The sequence below is a fragment of the Schistocerca americana genome, chromosome X, assembly GCF_021461395.2.
Source record: "Schistocerca americana isolate TAMUIC-IGC-003095 chromosome X, iqSchAmer2.1, whole genome shotgun sequence".
Taxonomy (NCBI): Eukaryota; Metazoa; Arthropoda; class Insecta; order Orthoptera; family Acrididae; genus Schistocerca; species Schistocerca americana.
The window spans coordinates 676,967,862-676,994,558 of NC_060130.1; the positions used below are offsets into that span (position 1 = coordinate 676,967,862).

The 26,697-nt window shown below is 38.8% G+C and overlaps 1 protein-coding gene across 1 annotated transcript in view; it reads left to right on the forward strand.

The window, feature by feature from the left end:
* LOC124556243 (potassium voltage-gated channel unc-103) overlaps nucleotides 1-26,697 on the forward strand; it is a 700,301-nt gene that overhangs the window by 648,834 nt on the left and 24,770 nt on the right. The window contains exons 17-20 of the mRNA XM_047130231.1: nucleotides 7,117-7,252; nucleotides 8,973-9,102; nucleotides 9,256-9,374; nucleotides 26,410-26,602. Coding sequence (XP_046986187.1) covers nucleotides 7,117-7,252; nucleotides 8,973-9,102; nucleotides 9,256-9,374; nucleotides 26,410-26,602 — 578 coding nt within the window. The remainder of the gene's footprint in view (nucleotides 1-7,116; nucleotides 7,253-8,972; nucleotides 9,103-9,255; nucleotides 9,375-26,409; nucleotides 26,603-26,697) is intronic.

The window sequence follows — 26,697 nt, forward strand, 5'->3', positions numbered from 1 at the left end:
TTACAATTTGTCCAGTATGTAGGTTTGCATGAAAGCAAAACTGAATGTCAAAATATAACACCAAGTTTTAGAAGCTCAAGTGTCAGTAATGTAATATATGCCATTGTTACATAATGTTTTCTGCTACATATTATTGACACATTTGAATGCTGAGATGGAAGTTCTATATTATGGTCTTTTGCTGCAGCAAACTGTAGTTTATAAATATTCATATTTTTATTCATAATACATTATGTTTCACCAGACAATTGAAGTAGAGGCTCATTATCTATAATGGTGAAACATATTGTATATTATAGTACTTCTCGAGGAGTGCACCTCTGATGAATACTAACTGTTCTCAGGATGGTTAGAGTTTCATAAGAAGTACTGTAAATTGCATCATATTTTTGAGACTGTGTTATCAAATAACATTATGAGTGAAACCCATAATTTTCCTGCTACAGGGATGCATAGCCTAGAAATTATTCCTCTTGTAGTTCGTGATCACATGAACTAGTAATAAATGTGAAATGAATTCTGTTTTGATGAGCAGAACTAAAATAATGAGACAGAAATAATGATCTAGTGCCTCTCTTGATTATATTTGATACTCTAAAGAAGTAATATATTCTAGGGCATAATAAAATGTCATTTCAGTACATACTACAACACCTTTTCAAATAAAATTTCTTCATTGGTCTCTTGATATAGAATTTTCATTCACACTACCAGATAATCAATACATAAAATAGGGGAAAGACAATCACTCACCTATAGCAGATAGATGTGTGTCACATAGATGAGAAAACAGTATTTCTACTAGCTCGCTCAAAAGCTAGTGTGAACATTGTTTTCTGTTATGTGTGTCTATGTTCCACACATCAGTCCACTATAGGTGAGTGATTGCCTTTCCCGTATTTTACATATTGTTCCAGCAAGGAATTTCCATTATCATTCTGTCTTCTTATTGATAATATTCTGTGAATTCTGATTACTATTTTTTGTTGCCATGTGTTTAGACACATGATACAATAAATCAACAAATCTACCAATGTCCACTATCTAAAATATTATACAAAAAGTAGAGCATTAAAGTGTTGGGTATGGATAAATAGGCATGAAACAATCAAGTAAAGTGAATAGTTGAGAAGTTCATGACAATAGCACTGAATATGAGTAGTAATAATTATGAATTTTTAAACATATCAAAAATGACACCTTTTTCCAGAACCAGGGAACAAAATACAGAAAGTGGACATTATCTGGAGATGACAGAATAGTGCACAGGCACCCAAAACCCAAAAGTAGGAGAGATCTACAGTATCAAAATTGAGATAAAATTGAGATTTTATGATCACTGGAGTAAGTGACACCTATCAACAAATGTTGATGGCCATGATAGATGCAAGGGATATTATGAAATAAGCACAAAGAAAAATAAATGAAAGTCAGCTGAAATTAATAAGTGCACAGAGTAAGTGCCGGCCGCAGTGGTCTCGCAGTTCTAGGCGCGCAGTCTGGGACCGCGTGACTGCTACGGTCCCAGGCTCGAATCCTGCCTCGGGCATGGATGTGTGTGATGTCCTTAGGTTAGTTAGGTTTAAATAGTTCTAAGTTCTAGGGGACTGATGACCACAGCTGTTAAGTCCCATAGTGCTCAGAGCCATTTGAACCATTTTTTTGAACAGAATAAGTAAACAAATTAAAGTCAATGTACACATAAAAGAACAGTGGTTTAGGAATAAAATATCATAGGAAACAAGAGAAAAAAAGTTTGGAACAAATTAAAATGAAAATTTAAAGAGAAAAGGAGTAGGGAAAGATGAAAGGTAAGAAGAAAATGTGTTAGTCAGTGACTGGGAAACACAGGAAGAAGGAGATTTATTATAGTGAAGATCAAGGGTGCCCATATGATATTTTGTAGGGGATCCTATCCTGGGGTATGGATTATTGTTAATATTTTGGAAGATCAAAGGTGAATTGTAAGTAGCTATATTTGTTCATCAGACCAGATAACAAAATTGATGCTATATCAAAATATACTAGGTCCACGTCCAGTGGTCTCATAATACCAGGTGCTTGAGCAATGGAGCTTATGACCAATGGCAAAGCATATGTTTGTTTACACAACCCTCCAATGATATATAGCCATCTCAAATAACAACTCCTGTAATATGATTAAACAGTTGGTTTTATAATTCTTTTTTATTTGCATAGCAGATACATAGAAGGCTTGTTGTTTAGTTAGTGGGTGAGGTGGCATTGTTGTTAGTACACTGGACTCACATTTGAGAGGACAGCAATTCAAATCCCCATACAGCCATCCAGATTTAGATTTACCATGATTTCCCTTAATCACTTGCAGGGATGGTTCCTTTGAAAGGGCATGGCTGATTTTCTTCTTCGTCCTTCCTTTATCTGAGCTTGTCATCTGTCTCTAATGATCTTGTCAGTGAAAGGATGCTAAACTCCAAACATGATTCACATTTTTGATCTTTAATTCTGTTTTCTTTGCACAGCAGACCATGCAACAATACTTGGGGCTGAGTTGGCTAGTAAATTCAGCAATCCACTCCATCTTTTCTACTTGCTTCCTGTGCTGCCACATCTCACTCCAATTTTCCATCAGCAGAAATCAGCAAAATTGGAAGCCTTTGATCAAATATGATATTTGCTACAGCAGATGCTCATACAATACAGTAGTGAAGTGGCAGAAAAAACTGTATAGCTGAAGATTGGTGAGCTGTGAAGGTGACAGTTTTGTGAGCCTGGTGCATGTCTGTTCGGTAGCAGGCATTTCTCTATGGTGCTACTTGGACACAATGACATGCCAGAAATCACACTGTGACAAAAGAATGCATTTACAGTTGTGTGGGCTGAGGGAAAGCCAGCTTCTCTTAAGTACAAAGCAGTAACAAAAGGAGTAGAAAAAATTGCGTACCTCTTCCAGTTAATTCTTAAACTGTTGTTATTTATAGTTTTCTTTGGTCAATTTTTGTGCCCCCTTTGTGCATACACCCTTGGCAGGAGCTAATCTTGTCATGTGCCCCATACAACCTCGACCTTCAGTGTAGTGAAGCAGCTCAAATCACTTCATAAGCAAGGCTTCTGGACCAGATGGCATACCTATTAGGTTCCTTTCAGAGTGCGCTGATGTAATAACTCCCTATTTAGCGGTCATATACAACCAGTCACTCAGTGAAAGAGTCATACTTAAAGACTGGAAAGTTGCACAGGTCACATCAATACTCAAGAAAGGAAATGGAAGTAATCTACTGAATTACAGACCCAAATCACTGGCATTGATTTGCAGTAGGAGTTTGGAACATACGCTGTGTTTGAATAATATGAAGTACCTCAATGAAAATGATCTATTGACATATAGTTGGCTTGGATTCAGAAACTATCATTCTTGTTCAACATAACTGTTGCTTTATTCTCATGACATAATGAGCTTTATTGACATATGATCTCAAATTGCTTCCATATTTCTAGATTTCCAGAAGGCTTTTGATACCATTCCTTACAAGGAACTTCTAATCAAACTGTGTGCCTATGGAGTATCACCTCAGTTGTGCAACTGGATTCATGATTTTGTATCAACAAGGTCACAGTTTGTGGTAATTGATAGAGAGTCATTGAGAAACACAGAAGTGATATCTGGGGCTCCCAAAAGAAGTGTTACAGGCATTCTGATTTACCTAATCTATATAAACAATTTAGGAGACAATCTAAGTAGCTCTGTTACATTGTTTGCAGATGATGCTGTCATTTACCATCTTGTAAAGTCATCAGAAAATCAAAACCATTTGCGAAATTATCTAGACATGATACCTGTATGGTGTGAAAAATGATAACTGACTCTTAGTAATGAAAAGTGTGAGGTCATCTACAAGAATACTAAAAGGAATCGATTAAATTTTTGTTACGTGATAAATCACATAAATCTAAAGGCTGTTAATTCAAATAAATACCTATGGATGGAAATTATGAACAACTTGCCTTGGAACAATTACATATACAGGGTGTTACAAAAAGTTACGGCCAAACTTTCAGGAAACATTCCTCGCACTCAAATAAAGAAAAGATGTTATGTGGACATGTGTCTGGAAATGCTTAATTTCCATGTTAGAGCTCATTTTAGTTTCATCAGTATGTACTGTACTTCCTCGATTCACCGCCATGATTTCATACAGGATACTCTACCTGTGCTGCTAGAACATGTGCCTTTACAAGTACGACGAAACATGTGGTTTATGCATGATGGAGCTCCTGCACATTTCAGTCGAAGTGTTCGTACGCTTCTCAACAACAGATTCGGTGACCGATGGATTGGTAGAGGTGGACCAATTCCAAGGCCTCCATGCTCTCCTGACCTCAACCCTCTTGACTTTCATTTATGGGGGCATTTGAAAGCTCTTGTCTACGCAACCCCGGTACCAAATGTAGAGACTCTTCATGCTCGTATTGTGGACGGCTGTGATACAATACACCATTCTCCAGGGCTGCATCAGCGCATCAGGGATTCCATTCTACAGAGGGTGGATGCATGTATCCTCACTAACGGAGGACATTTTGAACATTTCCTGTAAGAAAGTGTTTGAGGTCACGCTGGTACGTTCTGTTGTTGTGTGTTTCCATTCCATGATTAATGTGATTTGAAGAGAAGAGCTCTAACAAGGAAAGTAAGCGTTTCCAGACACATGTCCACATAACATATTTTCTTTCTTTGTGTGTGAGGAATGTTTCCTGAAAGTTTGGCCGTACCTTTTTGTAACACCCTGTATAGTGTAGTGGGGAAGGTGAATGAAACACATGTGTTTTATTGACAAAACACTTAGGAAATGCAGTAAATTCACTAAGGAGATTACCTACCTTACATTTGTGTCTCCTTTGCTAGTGTATTGCCTGCACAGTATGGACTAGATAAGATTGACAGAGAACATAAAAAAATTTTCAAAGAATGGGAGCTCATTTTCTATTATCACAAAAGAAGGGAGAGAGCATAATGGATGTGATATGTGAGTTAGGTTGGCAACCATTGGGACAAAGGCCTTTTTCATTGTGGTGAGAACTTTATATGAAGTCCATAGCTCATGTTCACGTTCTTGCTTCCTGAGCACATGGTCCCAAGTTTGATTCCCAGCAGAGTCAGGGATTTTCACCTGCTTCGAGGTGACTGGGTGTTTGTGTTGTCCTCTTCACTTCATCACCATTCATGAAAGTGGCGAGATTGGACTGAGCAAAGGTTGGGAATTTGTAAGGGTGCTGATAAATGTGCAGTTGAGTGACCCACAAACCAATCATCATCATCATCACCTTTATATGAAATTTCAATCGGCTACTTTATTCTCCAATGGCAAAAATATTTTGTTGGCCTCCACCTATGTTGGGAGAAATTATCATAATAATAAAATAAGACAAATCAGAGCTCGCACAGAAAGATTTAACTTTTTATTTTTCCCACATGCTGTTCAAGAGTGGAATGGTAGAGAAATAGTGTGAATGTGGTTTGATGAACCTTCTGTAGGCACTCAAGTGTGAACTTTAGAGTAGTCATGTGGATGTAGATATACTACTGTTGTCTCTCTCTCTCTCTCTCTCTCTCTCTCTCTCTCTCTCTCTCTCTCCCCCTCTCCCCCTCCCTCCCTCCCTGCCCCCCTCCCCCTCTCCCCCTCCACCTCCCCCTCCCTCCCTCCTTCCCTGTGCTGCTCCATCAACAGATTATAGATATTTTATGATTCATATTTATATGACTAATGTGTAATAAAAATAGTAAAAATTTTGAATTAAGGCATTATCACAATATATCAATGGCATCATTCAAAATGTGTATAATTATGATAATAAACACATCACATTACAAAAAGATAACTTGAAAGGAGACCGAGATGAGAGACAACAACTGAAATGGACTGTAATGGTTTCTTGAAAATTTTGCCATTTGATACACTAACAGGAACAGCAGAGGAACATTTGAAGCATGTTAAGATGTGGAACTTGAGATATCAACAGTTACAAATGTTTACATTATTATGTAAATTTCAGTTCTTGGGAAAAAGCAGTTACCATGCTGAAAATATTGCCCAGGAAGCATGTTATTTTGCTATGAGGACATGTCTTGAGATAAAATGGCTATGAAGCTGTAGTTGATTATGAATACTGTATGGCAATGGAAAATTTCTGTATAAGAATTTAATTTTTGATACAATGGATGCTACACTGGCTGATAAATGTGCAAAATATACATGATTTCAAGTTCCACAAGAATTTATCACATGGATAATACTCATTTAGTTGAACTTAACATAGGAAGCCAGCAGATTAATGTAACAGCAATTCATCACATTTGAAGAATTTGTATTGAAACTGAAAGCACTGTGATAAAAAGGAAAGATACTGGTATAATATAAATTCTCTTAGATTTGTTGGTATCTCATTTTTAAGTGGCCCTGATAGCATTAAAATTGTAAAGATATCTGTACAATAATACTAACAGATGAAGTTTTTTACTTCCTAAGTGATAAAATTGTTATTGAGCTGAGTTTGTATCAAATTTCATTGACATACTATGCCTGAAAACACAGTATCCCTTCTCATGCCAAGTCTTTCTCCAGTGAATATTATTCATCATTTGTTTCAAGGAAGAGTTTTGATCACAGAAGAATCCAATACAGAGTGAGAGTAATCACAATGAAACTAAATAACTTTTCGTATAATTTCAGCCTTTCCTGTAAGGTGGTGTTCAGATGAGTCATTACATTTCAGATATCACCACAAAACATTAGAATTGTTTCAAGAGTAATGTGGATTCTGATTCAGTTTCAGGAATTGGCTTATCGACTCCCCACCTTTCCCGCCGCCGCACATCTGAAACACAACAGTCATCAGTGACATCGACAACAGCAGTAGCTGTTCAGTATGACGAACGAGATGATAACCTTCACAGTATCCCCAGTGTGCCTATCCCTGCTACCCCACAACAAGCACCTCTGTCAGCTTTAAGCCAAGCGACCGAGTCATCCTATTACACAACACCTTCACCCCCCATACATTCCAGTCCTCTGCAGCGAGTAGATATGTACCGACAGCATCAGCAGACTGCTGACCATTCATTGGTCTATTCCCATGTAGGTGCTCAACAAACAGTATTATCGACAGGAAGTTACCAAACTCCCGGTCACACTCGGGCCGAGTACACTGGCTCACCAGCTTGGACACAACCTGGGAGGGAACCTGATGTCTACGCAATGATAAATCAGCTGAGCAGGTGTGTAAACTGTGAAAGGATAATAATTTCTTTTTTATTTCAGTAATTTTTTATTGTTATAATTATTAACTTAAAATTTGTTTCATTTATTTTATTTGATGTGAAAAAATCTGAATATTAGCAAAAGACAAGTGCACATTCACTTTTAGCAGTAAGATCCCTTGGCACTCATTTTCACCATGACTAAAGTAATGATCTATAAATTCTGCAGCCACAGTATTACCAAGTGTCTCACTTTTATTCTCTTGCTACTATTTTATTTTGTAAGTTTATTGTTTGTAGATTAACTTTCCTTAAAGTAAGCCTATCATTCTCATATTCTTTTATAATATATCACTTATTCATGACACCATTTTGATGTCACTTTTTCCAGCGTTATAACGTGTTGCATTACTCCATTTCTTTATGTAGTCAGATATGGTAATTGAATGTCCTGGTAGAATGTGAATAATTTAAGAATGAAGGTAACAGTACACTCAATAGTAGAGGCATTGAGTCATTGACAGGCACAGAAACAAGACTGAAAACTTTCCAACATTCAGACAAGTCCTTTTTAAAGTTATAGTGCATATGCATGCAAAATCATGCCAGGACTGAAGTTCTGTAGCGTGACTGGGGTCAGAGACTGTATCATGTAGAGTGAGTAAGAAGAGAAAGGAGGCAGCAAGCAAGAGAGAGGGTTGCAGAAGAGTGGCAGATGGCTCAGACATAGGCAACATGTGCATGGGATATAGGAATGTGGGAGAGAGAGGCAGTAGGTGCACAGGATAAGAATGTAGCATAAGCACCAGCAGTGATGAGTTCCTGCAGTGCACAGTGATGATGGTGCGGAGAGACTACAGCTGTAAGGATTACAGGAATGAAGGATGTGTTGTGAGGACAATGCCCATCTGTGTACTCCAGAAGAGCTAGTGTCAGGAGGAAGGATCCAGAGTACACAGACTGTTAAGCAGCCATTGGAATTGGGAGTGTCATGCTCAGCATTGTGTTCTACTACTGGGTGGACAACTTTGCTGTTGGCTACAGTTTGGTCATTGCTGTCTGTTCAGGTGGACAACTTTACCTGGCCACACCCATGTAAAATGGGTAACCAGATTGGCATTGGATGTGCCAACTGGGTGTATCAGACAGGTCTTGCACTGTGTCTCCCATAGTGGTATGACACATATGACAAGGGATTGGGAGTGGGTGTGGCATAAGAATGGACTGGTATATTGCTTAGATTGTGCAGGCTGCAGAATCCACTCTTTCACCCCAACATTGTCGTGTGCTGCATCAACTCTGTGGTCACATTACTATCCCGTGCACCTGCTACCTCTCCCTCCCACAATCCTATCATGCACTTCTGCTCCCTCTGAGCTGTCAGTCACCCTTACCCAACCCTCCCTGCCACTGCCCACCTCCTTACTCACCTCACTTACCACACACAACACAATCCCTCACCAAATCTGGCTCCAGAACGGCAGTCCTGGCATTGTGTGTTCACCCAGCACAGTGCAGTCACAGGTCTGAAAGCTAGCAAGTTTTCTGTCATGTTTATGTACCGGTCAGTGCCTCCACTATTTGGCAAGTCATTACCTATAATCTTAAATTATTTATATAGTCAATATAGACTGCATTATGTCACTTAATCTAAAATATTGTTTTCAATAATTTCATTACCTTAAAACAATTTTTATCCCTTAATTAATATTATTTAACATACTCCTGTTGCCCACAGGCAAGTGCAGGCACTGGAACACAGTGTAGCTAGTGATGTGAGAATGATACTTAGTATTCTGAAGCAACAGCAGCAACAGGGTCACAGCTCTGAATCATCCGGCTCATCAGTCATACCTGATGTGCGAGAGGTAAGTGATGCAGCTTAGCTGCAACTGACTCTGCTAAATATTTGTTTAAATTTTGTAAATGGTAACTCATTTTTATTTCTCATTAAATAGTATAGCTGTGGTATCTTCATGTGTGTAATATTCTAATTTGTAATTTTAATATCTGGTTCAAAGTCTTCTTCTGACTTTGGCCAGAGGTCAGGAAGATCCTCCCGAGATCATGCTCCTAGTGCCCAGAGAAGTTATAGTGCATCTCACGAGACTCCAGCTTCATTGCCTTCAAATAATTTCAGGTAATGTAATACCTGTTTAACAAAGAAGCACCAATTATTTGTTGTTTGCAATTTTTTGTTAATTCTCTGTGCTAATTTTCATTCACCCTATGGCCGACCTCTTGTCGTTCCCTGCACCCATTTTTACCACAATCTTGTTATGTAGTTACTTTTGGTATTGCGCTGATATTTTTGAAGGAGAAATCTTTGACTACAGTTTATCGATAATAAGAATGAGCTCTTTAGATATGGTGTACAAGTTGGATTGTTTAAAGGACAGGAAAAAGGAAATTAAGTTGTCTCCTTTTCAAATAATCCATTCCATGACTGCTTTATGGAAACCACAGTGAAGTAAATCAGAATGGGTGGATGGGGATTTAAACACTGCACCTTCCAATTATGAGATCTGACACACACACACACACACACACACACACACACACACACACAAAACTACTAGACTGCAATTGGTGTATAAGTTCACAGTACAGTTCTCAAGTGAAATTGCAAACACTCTCTGAATAGGTACTTCAGAGGTAGAAACATACAGAAAGAGAGGGGGAGAGAGAGAGAGAGAGAGAGAGAGAGAGAGAGAGAATAATTCAGCACTAATATATTGTTCCCCTGTTCATCATATATAGTCCCTAATTATAATTTTAATCCTCCGTAAACTATATATTTACCACTACAACTTACATTACTGTTTATTTAAGATAGAAATGTGTAGATAAACTACTATTGTAGCAAGTATCATTACTTAATATGCTCCTGCAACTGGGGCTAAGTGTGCTTTCCTCTAACATTGCTCTGAGCAAGATTTGGCACCTCAGCTACCTTATTACAACTTTCAATAAAGAATGTACACTGATTACATAGTACAGATTATGACTGATTCCCAAATTCTTAGCCAATAGCTCTGTAAAATTCATATTAAATCATAACTCTAAGAGTTATTCCCAACAAATGTTTTTGTAGTGTGTTCTCTCTGACTGTCTTGATGTAATTTTCTTACTTTCTTATACTGTCTTCATGCTTTCATATTTTATTATATTAAACTGATGCAGACAATATTCTATGTAAACAACCAGTGCTGAAAACTGTCAGTCATTTCTAAACTTTGGTAATTGTTAAAAAAGTTTATTTTCTATAGCTGTGGTCCAGCACAAATTTTCATCTGTTACCATTGAGTTATTTCAATAGCTCATTGCAGAAAGGTCAGAAAATTCTTTCTTCAAAAACATTTTAATTTGAATGAGGAATAATAAATTGTATTTGATTATGTTTACTGTGTTTAATGAAATATTAAACAGTTTACATTAAACTTTAAAAAAAATGATTAACAACAATACAATGAATCGAATTTTACATCGGGCTTTTTATGAATAGAGCATGAAGAAGTAACCAATTTGTATATTGGACAATACCTTCAGCGATTTCATAAAGTTCCTACTGCGAATGATCAGAAGATGATGTGAGATGGGAGACTAAGCCATACGCAATGTATGGAAAAAAATCTGTTTATTCTATTTTTTAGCATAATTGATTGTTCATTCAATAAGTAAACCCAATTTTGAAGAGCTTGTAATGTATCATGTGAAATATACACACATCAAAAAAAGTTTTGCTTCACCCCAGTTCCCAGAACTCCTTAAGATAGACATCGACTGTGGATATTGTATCACAGACACAATCCCTTTGACTGATCATAGATGTCACTAAACCTGCCCAAAGATGTAAACAACCATGCATAAGCAGCACCTACAGCCAATCAGTTCCAGTCATTCCATCAGGAAGGAGGTACACAGCTCATGTTGTTTGTAGTTCAACCATGCCTAGACGGTCAGTACGGCAGTTCAATTACATCCGCATTGTTTCTTTGTGCCAGGAAGGGCTCTCAACAAGGGAAGTGTCCAGGCATCTCGGAGTGAACCAAAGCGATGTTCTTTGGACATGGAGGAGATACATAGAGACACGAACTGTTGATGACATGCCTCGCTTAGACTGCCCCAGGGCTACTACTGCAGTGGATGACCACTACCTATGGTTTATGGCTCGGAGGAACTCTGACAGCAACACCACTATGTTGAATAATGCTTATCGTGCAGCCACAGGATGCCATGTTACAACTCAAACTATGCACAATAGGCTCCAAGACGCACAACTTCACTCCCGAAGTCCATGGTGAGATCCATCTTTGGAACCAAAACACCATGCAGCATGGTACAGATGGGACCAACAACATGGTGAATGGACCGCTCAGGATTGGCATCATGTTCTCTTCACCGATGAGTGTTGCATATGCCTTCAACCAGACAATCAATCACCAGAGATGTGTTTGGAGGCAACCTGGTCAGGCCGAACGCCTTAGACATGCTATCCAGTGAGTGAAACAAGGTGGAGGGAGGTTCCCTGCTGTTTTGGGGGGCGCATTATGTGGGGCTGACATACACCACTGGTGGTCATGGAAGGCACCGTAATGGCTGTACAATATGTGAATGCCATCCTCCGACCGATAGTGCAACCACATTGGCAGCATATTGGTGAGGCATTCGTCTTCACAGACAACAATTCATGTCCCCATCATGCACATCTTGTAAATGACATCCTTCAGGATAATGACATCACTCGACTAGAGTGGCCAGCATTTTCTCCCAACATAAACCCTATCAAACATGCCTGGGATAGATTGAAAAGTGTTCCACCAACCACTCTGACAGATCTATGCTGAATTGCCATTGAGGAGAGGGAAAATCTGGACCAACAGTGCCTTGATGAACTTGTGGATAGTATGCCACAACAAATACAGGCATACATCAATGCAAGAGGACGTGCTACTGGGTACCAGTGTGTACAGCAATCTGGACTACCACCTATGGAGGTCTCACTGTATGGTGGTACAACATGCAATGTGTGGTTTTCATGAGCAATAAAATGGGCAGAAACGGTTTATGTTGATCTCTATACCAATTTTCTGTACAGGTTCCGGAACTCTCAGAACCAAAGTGATGTAAAACTTTTTTTGATGTGTGTATTTCATTAAAATGTGAAGCACATAAAAGTTTCAGCACACTACAAAATATAAGATTTTACTTTGACCATCTGTAGCAGTGTAATTATTAAAGTCTATGAGTAAACAAACACACTGTTAAGTTGTTGTTAATGACCATGGTAATTCAAAGACTGTCATATGAAAGTATCACATACAGTTCAAAATGCATGTTTCAGTTTGCTTGTAAATTCTAATTATATAATTTTTATGTTACCGGGACTGATATACATAACCATGTGAAAGAAACATTTGTCTGTAACTGATGACTGTCACTGATTATCAGCTAGGTGTCATAGTTTCTGTGTAAATTTTATTACCATTGTTATTCATGATACACTCAACTTAATAGCAGATAAATAGCATTTGCCACTTTGAAACCGCTGGGAACCTCAATGTTTATGGTCAACAGATATCAGTCCACTGCTTTTGAGTATAGATAAGAGTGCATTATGTTGGACATCAAAAGTGTTATATTGTCCATATATAAGCACCTATGCTGAGGTATCTACCACAGCACTGCATCAGACCTGTTCAGGTTGTACACCCCTTACTGGAAATGGCTTGTAATGGGCAGCATAGGTACGTTGCGGCCCATCGATGGTCGCACCCGGGAATTCAGTTGGCAGAGCTAAAACTGATACCTACCATGCCGTATTTTGTCATGAGGCTGAGCAAGTTCAATAGGATAGCATTAGTTTATTCACATAACTTATTGTACTTTGATGGGTGCAGTGCAGTGTCGGCATGCCACCCACAGCGCTGTTCCATGAGTCCAGCCGGCACAGCAACTCCTGGTATGTTGACGCCACTGCTCCGTCATCAAGGCCACTCAGCTGGAAGTCGGCCATGCTCTGCCTAGTTGCTGCCCACTGATATGTCACATCTTGCGCCACGTAGCTGCCCGCGATTCCGGAGACTGCTACAGTCCCTGGTCCTTGCCGCCCTCCATCCCATTTGGCCTGCTCTGTCCAACCATGGGACAAAGGTGGATGTACTGGTCACGCATGGCCCTCGGCCGCTGCTGCTCCCAGGACAGGACCAGATACGAACACGCGCCCTCCTGGATGCGGTGCTGCAACTTGCCACTAGTGGAGCTTGTCGGATGGCAACACCCACCGTCGTCTCTGGTGCTGCTGCAGCAGTGCCACACCTCCTGCAGTGTACGATTTGCCCAGACCCTGGTGCGCCAGGTGGGAAGCAAACGTGGTCTGTCCTGGACCCACTGCAGACCACTGTCACTGCCCTCCTTCAGGCAGACTGTGGAATCTCCAAGTACCCAGCTGCCATTCTGTCCCACCCCAGTGTTTTGTCCCCAGATGTGGAATACAGCACGAATAAGTACATAGAAACAAAGTACAGGTTTACACAGAATATTTACAACATCGTTACCAGACTGGCCCCTATAAGCATAGATCAGCACAGGTCCGACCCGATTCTCGACCGACCTGGCACCCCCTCAAGCTAAAAGTGCCCAACTATTTATACTGCTTTTCCCCTTGCTTCTGACGTAGCGTCAGAGAGAGACAGAAACTATGGCAAGGGTAAATTTCCATATGTCAGCCACTTACATATTGTCACTCCTGGCTCTGGCCTACTGCCTTGCCACATACATCGCAATTACTTAAAGCAATGCTGCAGTTCCCTGCCTCACTGTTACTTATTCCAAACAAATTGTATGTGCAATACGTCGCTGCAGCTCCACATCATGTTTACCCTGTCTGGCCTACTGGCTGCCGACTATTACCACACACTGCCAGCGGCCCCAGACTTCATCACCCAACTGTGCCTTTACTGAATTTTAACAAAATCCCCCTTTCCTACAACTAATACTAGTGCAGCAATTAGTTGGTCATGCCTATAATGAAATGCTGGAGCTTGTAACTTGGGAATTCTCCACTGTCTTCAAAACAGATAGGAGGCAATATTTTAACCCAATAAAATAAGTGACCCATCTTGAATTTCTACTTCTGTTTTGGCTCTGACTCCTCTTTCATCAACAAATGCATGCATGTGTGGAATTTGGTTTGTCAGATCGTGGAAGCTCCAAAGATAATCTTATAGCTGAGTCTCTTAGAAAAATAGCACATGGGCAAAGACTGATAAAACGAGACATGTTCAGTGGATTAGGGAGAGTGAAGCTCTTATCTGAAATTTAGAAGAGACATTGCAAATCATTATTCAGTGTCTGCAATGTAGGCAATAGCAAACAGTGGCAGGAAATAGCACAATGCTACAACACTGGACTTGTGACTAGGAATACCTATGCTGCCCATTACAAGCCATTTCCAGTAAGGGGTGTACAACCTGAACAGGTCTGATGCAGTGCTGTGGTAGATACCTCAGTGTAGGTGCTTATATATGGACAATATAACACTTTTGATGTCCAACATAATGCACTCTTATTTATACTCAAAAGCAGTGGACTGATATCTGTTGATCATAAACATTGAGGTTCCCAGTGGTTTCAAAGTGGCAAATGCTATTTATCTGCTATTAAGTTGAGTGTATCATGACTAACAGTGGTAATAAAATTTACACAGAAACTATGACACCTAGCTGATAATCAGTGACAGTCATCAGTTACAGACAAACGTTTCTTTCACATGGTTATGTATATCAGTCCCGGTAACATAAAAATTATATAATTAGAATTTACAAGCAAACTGAAACATGCAGTTTGAACTGTATGTGATACTTTCATATGATAGTCTTTGAATTACCATGGTCAATAACAACAGCTTAACAGTGTGTTTGTTTACTCATAGACTTTAATAATTACATCACTGCCTGATTCTCATAATTTAGGTTTTCAATCATTTTCTCAAATATCTTCCAGCAAATACCATTATGCTTCCCTCGATAATGGCGTGGCAATTTCCTTCTCTACTGTTCTTTAGTGGAGCCAGTACCTTATCTCCAGTGACCTCATTCTTGATTAACTGTTAAATTTAACCCTTTTATCCATTCAGTTCTCCTGACACTGTTGAGTAAGCACATGTTTGACTGAGCTTGGTAAGGTGGGACGCATTGTATAGAGGAGGCAGCTACTCATGCAGCAAAGAACAAGTAATGAGTATATAGTTCTCTTATTTTAAGCAACTTGCCATGGAGATCCAATCTGCATTCCTTCATGGAGAGTTCATTCCATCTTGAAAACAGTAATAAAAAATTTGGCTTATTGTTTAAGACTGAATACAAACAGTGAAAACATAACCTGTACATTATTAAAAAAAATAACTAAATAAACTTCAGGGTACATTTTCAGAATTAGTCTTGGTTATCAGTAGCAATATAAGTAGTAATAATTAGGGAAGTAAATCCAGGTTGAGCCACATTTAAGTGGCGGTAAACTCATCAGCACTGAGTAGAATATTTAGTGCAAACGCTGATTGACCTGCAAGGTAAGCTGTGCAGTTGTCGAGAGGGACTTTCAGGTTATCAGTGTTTTGTTCAAACTTGGGCAAAATAATCTGATTGAACAAGCAAAAATTTCTATATTGTTTTACTGTGCTACATGTGTCACCATTAGATTCATTGGCAGCATAATAAGATTTGGGCTTTACTACATAAAGTATTTTAAGGTGGAACCAAACATTAATTTAGATCCTGGAAAAGTAAATCTTTGGCTAAAATTTGTGTGAAGTATTTTTTAGAAAATACGGTGTGAAAAAGGTGCCCTGAAAACTGCAGTGTGACTCATTTTGGAATACTGTTGCTCTGTCTTTGGGTTGGTCGGAAGGTATTAGTTTGTTCATTGGGTCTTTCGCTTGATATATCAAAACAACAAGTACCTCAGTTCACAGGCTATTAAATTAATTATAGTGTAACGATAAGTGATAAGTATGTATCATTGGTAAAGTGTTAGACTGCAGACCCAAAGGTCTCAGCTACAATTCCTAGTATGTCCCAGGATTGTTATCTGTCATGTTTCCCTTCTTTCACCTTTGCCAATGTTTGTTAATGGAATATTCTGAGTTTTACCATAGTTCAGAATTCATGTTAAACTGTACTTCCCCCTATAACTGGCTTGGTACATCAGTTCAAAGGCCAGAGGGTGACAATGGCATGGCAACTCTAACAGGCTCATGCATAGTAAAGCACTGTGGTGTTCAAACCAACCTTCTACATCTACATATCTACATTTATACTCCACAAACCACCCAACGGTGTGTGGCAGAGGGCACTTTACGTGCCACTGTCATTACCTCCCTTTCCTGTTCCAGTCGCGTATGGTTCGCAGGAAGAACGACTGTCTGAAAGCCTCTGTGTGCGCTCTAATCTCTCTAATTTTACATTCGTGATCTCCTCGGGAGGTATAAGTAGGGGGAAGCAATATATTCGATACCTTATCCAGAAACGCACCCTCTCGAAACCTGGCAAGCAAGCTACACCGCGATGCAGAGCGCCTCTCTTGCAGAGTCTGCTACTTGAGTTTGTTAAATATCTCCGTAATGCTATCACGGTTACCAAATAACCCTGTGACGAAACACGCTGCTCTTCTTTGGATCTTCTCTATCTCCTCCGTCAACCCGATCTGGTACGGATCCCACACTGATGAGCAATACTCAAATATAGGTTGAACGAGTGTTTTGTAAGCCACCTCCTTTGTTGATGGACTACATTTTCTAAGGACTCTCCCAATGAATCTCAACCTGGTACCCACCTTACCAACAATTAATTTTATATGATCATTCCACTTCAAATCGTTCCGCACGCATACTCCCAGATATTTTACAGAAGTAACTGCTACCAGTGTTTGTTCTGCTATCATATAATCATACAATAAAGGATCCTTCTTTCTATGTATTCGCAATACATAACATTTGTCTATGTTAAGGGTCAGTTGCCACTGCCTGCACCAAGTGCCTATCTGCTGCAGATCTTCCTGCATTTCGCTACAATTTTCTAATGCTGCAACTTCTCTGTATACTACAGCATCATCCGCGAAAAGCCGCATGGCACTTCTGACACTATCTACTAGGTCATTTGTATATATTGTGAAAAGCAATGGTCCCATAACACTCCCCTGTGGCACGCCAGAGGTTACTTTAACGTCTGTAGACGTCTCTCCATTGATAACAACATGCTGTGTTCTGTTTGCTAAAAACTCTTCAATCCAGCTACACAGCTGGTCTGATATTCTGTAGGCTCTTACTTTGTTTATCAGGCGACAGTGCAGAACTGTATCGAACGCCTTCCGGAAGTCAAGAAAAGTAGCATCTACCTGGGAGCCTGTATCTAATATTTTCTGGGTCTCATGAACAAATAAAGCGAGTTGGGTCTCACACGATTGCTGTTTCCAGAATCCATGTTGATTCCTGCATAGTAGATTCTTGGTTTCCAAAAATGACATGATACTCGAGCAAAAAACATGTTCTAAAATTCTACAACAGATCGACATGAGAGATATAGGTCTATAGTTTTGCGCATCTGCTCGATGACCCTTCTTGAAGACTGGGACTACCTGTGCTCTTTTCCAATCATTTGGAACCTTCCGTTCCTCTAGAGACTTGCGGTACACGGCTGTTAGAAGGGGGGCAAGTTCTTTCGCGTACTCTGTGTAGAATCGAATTGGTATCCCGTCAGGTCCAGTGGACACTTGGACACTAATTTCGATGTCAGCCATTTTTTCGTTTGTGCGAGGATTTAGAGAAGGAACTGCAGTGCGGTCTTCCTTTGTGAAACAGCTTTAGAAAAAGGTGTTTAGTATTTCAGCTTTACGTGTGTCATCCTCTGTTTCAATGCCATCATCATCCCGGAGTGTCTGGATATGCTGTTTCGAGCCACTTACTGATTTAACATAACACCAGAACTTCCTAGGATTTTCTGTCAAGTCGGTACATAGAATTTTACTTTCGGATTCACTGAACACTTCACGCATAGCCCTCCTTACGCTAACTTTGACATCGTTTAGCTTCTGTTTGTCTGAGAGGTTTTAGCTGCGTTTAAACTTGGAGTGAAGCTCTCTTTGCTTTCGCAGTAGTTTCCTAACTTTGTTGTTGTACCACGGTGGGTATTTCCCATCCCTCACAGTTTTACTCGGCACGTACCTGTCTAAAACGCATTTTATGATTGCATTGAACTTTTTCCATAAACACTCAACATTGTCAGTGTCGGAACAGAAATTTTCGTTTTGATCTGTTAGGTAGTCTGAAATCTGCCTTCTATTACTCTTGCTAAACAGATAAACCTTCCTCCCTTTTTTTATATTCCTATTAACTTCCATATTCAGGGATTCTGCAACGGCCTTATGATCACTGATTCCCTGTTCTGCACATACAGAGTCAAAAAGTTCAGCTCTGTTTGTTATCAGTAGGTCCAAGATGTTATCTCCACGAGTCGGTTCTCTGTTTAATTGCTCAAGGTAATTTTCGGATAGTGCACTCAGTATAATGTCACTCGATGCTCTGTCCCTACCACCCGTCCTAAACATCTGAGTGTCCCAGTCTATATCTGGTAAATTGAAATCTCCACCTAAGACTATAACATGCTGAGAAAATTTATGTGAAATGTATTCCAAATTTTCTCTCAGTTGTTCTGCCACTAATGCTGCTGAGTCGGGAGGTCGGTAAAAGGAGCCAATTATTAACCTAGCTTGGTTGCTGAGTGTAACCTCCACCCATAATAATTCACAGGAACTATCCACTTCTACTTCACTACAGGATAAACTACTACTAACAGCGACGAACACTCCACCACCGGTTGCATGCAATTTATCCTTTCTAAACACCGTCTGTACCTTTGTAAAAATTTTGGCAGAATTTATCGCTGGCTTCAGCCAGCTTTCTGTACCTATAACAATTTCAGCTTTCTATCAATGCTTGAAGTTCCGGTACTTTACCAACACAGCTTCAACAGTTGACAGTTACAATACCGATTGCTGCTTGGTCCCCGCATGTCCTGACTTTGCCCCACACCCGTTGAAGCTGTTGCCCTTTCTGTACTTGCCCAAGGCCATCTAACATAAAAAACTGCCCAGCCCATGCTTTCCTCGTAAACATCATTTCTGCAACAGTAATTCTACGTAATTGTTTCTCTTGTTGTGTCAAACTCTCTATACCATATGCTGTAATTGATGCCATAATTGCACTGTAAATTTCAGTGGCAGCTTCTGCAAAAAGTAACCAATGTGCTACAATATTACAGATATAAACAGATTGTGTTTTATTACTTTTGTGCGTGTTCACACCAGATGTCCTTGTCTGTCTGACCCAGAGTATAGTAAATTTCCAAATTGGGATTTATGTGCAGTTAAAATTAAAAGTGGACTATTTTTCAACATTAAATCACATGCACACACTTCAGTGTGCTGATCACTACAAAATATACTTGTCTCAATGTTTGTGAACATTTTAGTTCTACATAAGTGAGGTGCTACAGTGTAATATTTTAAATTTACCGTCTCTAATGCTGTGGTTATGTGGTACTCTGATGGGCACAGGGTGATTATCTTTTCAGAGCTCTCCAAATTTTCCAAACAGACAATAAGCTCTTCTACCTTATTACCCAGTCCTCTAATATCCTAATGAAATAAACTGACCTTACTTTTCTGGGCATTCTTAAGCATTTTTGGGGCTCTTCTCTTATTTGTTTTTAACAATCTGCTTGACTCCTGATTCTAACATAAAAAAGGATTCTCTCTGACAACAGTAACTGCAGGGTTCTTGCTCTGTGTGATGTGGGGCCCCAGACATTTTCTGGAAGAAGCTCAGCCAACCTATCTTCCCCTCTCTTATTCAGGTGTAGACCATGTCTAGTATATCCCCATCTCTCAATTGAGGCAACGGACACTGCACTCATATGATATTTCATTTCAGTCAGCAGCCTGCACAACTCAGTGTTCACAAGGCTCACAGCAGTGTTAATCCAGTGCTGGTCATGGCGCTGTAGGCCCTCCACAAAACTCACACTTGTGTGCATGGTTGCTACTCCTGCTGCTGTAGAATCATGCTACATCTACATCCATACTGTGCAAACCAGTGTGAAGTCCATGGTAGAGTGTGTTACCATTGTATCAAATATTGGTGATTTCTTCTCATTCATTCACATATTTTGAAGTTTAAATAAGTTTTTTTTTTCAATTGATTGCCAGTTGATGCTTTTCAGTGTTTTTGTGACATGATTGTAAGAGTCAAACAAGCTTGTGACCATTCATGGAGCCCTTCTTTGTTTACAATTAATATCCCCCATTAGTTCTGTTTGGTATGAGTCCTATGTAGTCGAGCAATAGTCTAGGGTGGGCCATGAGTCTTTTAGGAACAATCTTCATAGTTGACTGACCACATTTTTCTGGCATCCCCAATGATAGCCTGCCAGCTGCTACATATAATTGATTTTCAGACATTATTTCTTTATAGATAACTGCATCATCTGCTAAAAATCTGTCATTACTATTAATATTGTCCATTTAATTATTTAGAGACAACACAACAACAGAAAGGGTAATGGTCTGAACATACTCCTCTGGGATACATTTGAATCTAATTCTAAATCTATCGATGTCTATCAATCCAAGACAGTGCTCTGCATGATTTTTACAAAGATATCTTTTATCCAGTCACATTTTTTGTTTTGTACCCTACTTCTTACTAACATAAAACACTGTATTTTTCTTTTACAAATTACCTCAATGTCTGTAGTGATTCCAGGTCTCTTAATCCTCTCTCTAATTAGTTTACTGATAAAGTTATTTTCAAGTAGCTGCTAAAGTATATAATAGATTCTGTTAAATTTAACAGTGGTTCTTTGTTAATGTTCATGCTCTATAAATTTCCTGCCGGTTTTTAAATTGTAAATATTTTATCTTAATTCTGTTTTCAGGTTACCAGTGTTGTGTCCCTGTACTTTAAGGCAGTAGATTGCTTATAGCAGTAACAGTTATTTGCTTTCTTGTAGTTTCCATTGCCAAGACATTATCAAGATTGGGCTTACTAACTTATAGCACAGGAATTAGAAAATTAATCATTAAAAGCTCATTGTGCAGTCCAAATAACGTTTCTCTATTACTTCTCCTCTCAGAATCTATTCAAAAATCTATGTTGGAATTGCCACACATCATTAAACATTTCTTTCTTATCTGACAGAAAGCACCACAACTAATCAAGGTGACTAATAAAGAGCTCAAAGTAAGGATCTGGATTTATACTCCACAAGCTATGGTACAGTGCATACTGGAGGGTACTCATAGCAGTACTGATTTTCTGTTGTATCCCACTAATGTCTATATGCCCTTGTAAGTGCACCAATCTCTCTTCTCTTGGTCTCACAATCTTTATGAGATATATGATGCATAATAGTTGCATAGTCTTTTTTGGATACCAGTCTCTAACTTTATCCAACAGGGGTTTCTTCCTTGGATTTGCATTTAAATTGCCTGAGCAACTCTTCACTCCTTCATATGGATTGTAGCACCATGTTATCCTGTTGCATGTATATGAATTCCTTCAGTTTTTGTCATGGGTACTTGATAAGGCTGTAAATTAACAATACAATACTGTGGAATTGGTTGCACTAGTATCCTGTGCATAATTTCTTTTACAAATGTACTGTACTTTTCCAATACCATTGTAACAGATCTGGGTCTTCCATTTACCTTTTAAAATATTGATTTTCATGGTCATCTCATTTCATTTCACTTTTTGGTATTGCCCATAAATACCTACAAAATGTGGCAGTATCAAGATGTGCACTCCAACTCTTATAATCTGCTACTACTGAGGGCTTTCTCTTTGTTATAGCTATTATATTACATATTCCAAAATTTAAAGAGAGCTACCATTCATTATATCAAGTGGAAAATTTGTTCAAGTCTTGCTGCATTTCCTTACAGTAGTCCAATGATGATACTTTCATGTAGACAAGTGTATCACCAGTGAATAATCATATAGTGCTGCTGCTGATATTATCTGGTATATCATTTATATACACGAAAAAAAAAAAAAAAAAAAAAAACACACACACACACACACACACACACACACACACACACACACACACACAAAGGAATTGTCTGAATGGGACAGAAATAAGTAGATTTACTGATGTACGTGTACAGACAAATAAATGATCACAATTTCAGAAAAACTGGATGATTTATTCAAGAGAAAGAGCTTCACAAATTTTACAAGTCAATAATGTGTTGGTCCACCTCTGACCCGTATGTAAGCAGTTATTTTGCTTGACATAGGTTGATAGAGTTGTTGGATGTTTTTGTGATCGATATCATGCCAAATTCTGTCCAGTTTGCATGTTAGATCATCAAAATGCCAAGCTTGTTGGAAAGCTCTGCCCATAATGGAAAATGTGCTGGCCATAATAGGGTTTGATAAACATGAAGACAAAGAAACTCTCACCATGTGCAGACAGACATTATCTTGCTGAAATGTAAGCCCAGGATGGCTTGCCATGAAGAGCAACAAAATGGGGCGTAAAATATCGCATGTGTACTGCTGTACTGTAAGGGTGCCATAGATGACAACCAAAGGGATGCTATTTTGATCATAAATGGCACCCCAAACTGTCACTCCTGGTTGTTAGGCCATATGGTAGGCATCAGTCAGGTTGGTATCCCACTGTAGTCCGGGGCATCTCGAGACAAGTCTTTCCTGATCATTGGGGCTCAATTCGAAGCATAACTCATCACTGAAGACAATTATACTCCAGTCAATGAGATTCCAGGCAGAAGACAAGTTTGGAGATGCCCCAGAGAGCTGTGGGATACCAAGCTGACTGTCACCCATCATATGCCCTGATAACCAGGAGTCATGGTGTAGGGTGCCATTTGTTATCATGGCATTGCCTCTTTGGTTGACATCCATGGCACTCTTACAGCACAGTTGTATGTAGAAAATATTCTTTGCCCCATTTTGTTGCCCTTCATGGCAAGCCATCCTGGGCTTACATTTCATGAAGATAATGCCTGCCCACACATGGGGAGAGTTACTCTTGGTTGTCTTCATACCTACCAAATCCTACCTAGGTCAGCAATGTCACCATATCTCTGCCGAATTAACAATGTTTGTAGTACCATGGGCAGAGCCCTCCAACCAGATTGGGATTTTGAAGATCTAATGTGCCAGTTGGACAGAATTAGGCATGATATCACTCAGGAGCAAAACCAACTACTCTATTAACAAATGCTAAGAAAAATTACTGCTTTCATAAGGGCCAGAGGTGCAGAAACACTATTATCTTGCTCATTTTGTGAACCTCTTTTTCTTTAATGAATCATCTGTTGTTTCTGAAGTTGTAATCATTTATTTGTCTGTACATGTACATCACATCTATCCATTTCCATCCCATTCAGATAATTCCTTAATGAGACATAATTTTTTTGGTCTAGAGTGTACATTGAAAACATTATGGAACATGTGATGTTATTGCCATTTTTGTATAACTTTTGCTGACCAGCAGAGCATACTGGGTTCTATTAGACAAATATTCATTGACCCATCTTGTATCTGTGAAGATATTCAATATGTCGGTGTCCTGGTTATCAGTCAGTGATACGATACAGAGTGAAATGCCTTTCAAAAATCTAGAAAGATAGAATCTACCTGTTCACATCCATCTGTTGTTGGCAAGATGTTACGTAAGAACAAAGCAGTCTGTGTGTAACATAAGGGCTTTTTCCTGAATCTGTGCTGAGTCTTCACGGAAAGACATATCATTTCTCATCTTTGCTTTCCCATTTTGGACTTCCTGTAAGTCTCATTTTTTCCTAGTTCCTTTTCTTCATTTTTGCGTTTTGCCCTTCCCTCATTTGAATTCAGTGTTTGGTCTGTTATGCAAGGATTTCTACTAGGTCTTGTCTTATGCCTATTTTATCCTCTGTTGCCTTTTATTAGTATTTTATCTCACACAGTTGCTCAAATGTCTTCTTTCAGCCAACCATTGAATAAAGTTATGGTCCCATCTCCTTAATTTCATGCTGGCCTAAAATTTCTTCAGTTTTAATTTGCAGTTCATAACCATTAAATTATGGCTAGAGTTGGTATCTGTCCCAAGGAATATTTTGCAGTTTAAAATCTGGTTTCAAAAGTCACTGTCTTACAATTATGTAGCTGATCTGAAACCTTCCAATGTCTCCAGGTCTCTTCCATGTACAAAATCTTCTATTCTGATTCTTATACATAGTGTTAGCAATAATAAAATTGTGCTCTGTGCAAAATTCTATCAGGCTGCTTCTACTGACATTCATTTCTCCCAGTCTACATTGCCCTACTAGCTTTCTTTCTCTCCCTTTTCGTATTATTGAACTCCAGTTTCATTACAGTTAAATTTTTTCTCCCTTAATGGACTGAAAAATTTCTTTTAACTCATCATACAGTCTTTGTCTCTTCAGCATTTGCTGAGCTAGTAGGTATATATAATCTTCTACTACTTTTGTGGGTGTTGGCTTTGTGTCTAACATGGCTATGATACTGCTTTCACCTTGCTGTTCATTGTTGCTTACCTGCATTCTCCTTTTCTTATTTATTATTAGATGTATTCCTGCATTACACTTATTTGATTTTCTGTTGATAACCCTGTACGCACTTAGCTAGAAGTGCTACTAAACCGGTGGAGCCATACATTCTCAGAAAATATAATGAATGTAGTATTGTGTTGCTTTCAGACATTTGCAGTACAATCATAGCACTCTCATATTAGTTAATGTTACAAAGTGAGAGCAGTCAGTTATCTAGACTATTGACCTGGCAAGTACTGAAAAGACCACTGTTCATCTTCAGGAACTATATGTTGGTATGGTTTCTCAACTGATATCCTTCCAGTGTGGTTACACCTAACATATAGCTATCTATATCATTTTGGAACACAAGCTGCCCTGCTGCAATAGGTTTTGCAGCTCTAATAATATGATAGTAGTATACTTTTGTGTGTCTTGCTTGTTATCAGTTGTGTAATTATATTACTCATGATTATTCAAGATTTGTGTTGGATATTTCTGAACTAATAGAATAATGGTTATACCAGTTTATTTATTTATTTATGCAGTTCATCTCTGTTAATAAAAGCCTAAACATTTAGCTGCAAAACTATGTGCTTGAACTTGTCTGTCAGTCCTGCTGAATCAATTCCTGTCCCAGTGCCTGATATAAATTAATTTTTGTTTCACATAATATAATTCTGCATACTTCATGTGTACTATTGATGATAAAAGGTTTAAAACACTGTTGAAAGACTAGTTGTGATTTATGCAGAATATTTTATTCTGCAACTCATTGATTTAGGAAGTGACACTTTGGATCATAATTGCTATTCACAAGATAACTTTAGCATGTAAATAACTTGAAGAAGTATACACATAATTATTAAAATAATTTTAACAAAAGCTACAGTGTTAGTCTTCTGTATGTAAATCTAGAAAAATATCTGATTGATGATGTTAGAAGACAATTACTCATGATTTTATGAAAAGTAAAACATGAAATTTCCTGTTGAATGAAGTGGAGTTTCATAAACAGAAATCTGATAAGTGTAGTTATTTTTACTTGCCATGTCATTGCACAGTAACTTAAAACACATGTTTTACAAAAATGTTGTTCTGTCTCTGCTCTGATACTGCATAATTCACTGTATGTACATTGTTGCAATGATAAGTCAACAAATTTTGCTGGTGCTGCCAGTAGCAGAGAAAATTGTCACTAATTGGAAAATATTCATTTGTCTTGAAGTGCTGGCAATATTTTCATGTGTGTCACTTCTGCTTTCATATAAGCACAATGCATGGGTAATGGTGGCAGCACTGTGCAAAGAAGTTGGTGCTGCTTCCCCTTCATCTCCCCTCTCCCCTCGGCAGTTATAATGTGAGGACAAGGCACACCTCCTACTGTTTCCAATAGGCACCATGTGAATCATCTTATCATGGCCAAACAGTAAAGTAAAATCATTTCAGGAAATGAACTGCTGCAAAATTCTCATAATAGAAAATGAAATTATTATGCTTGGCCATTGTCCAGAGTTTGGAAATAACTCTCTGAAATATTGTGAAAATTATGTTTTCAGGCCAACACCAATGGAAGATTTCCGGCATGCTGCCACTGGCAGTAACAGTATGGATTTACGACACCAGTCACACTCTCACCACTCCGTCCCACAGCAAGTGACTCCTGAACTTACCTCCAGGCATCCACATTACAAGCATTCAGCATCACGCATTCCACAACGCAGTCAGTCACAACCAGTAGATCTTATGCAGGTCAGTTACTGTGCTTTTTACATATGACATGTGACTCAGAAAAACACATTTTGTTATTGTTATAATTCTGAGTAAAATTGTGTTGTTTTTTTATA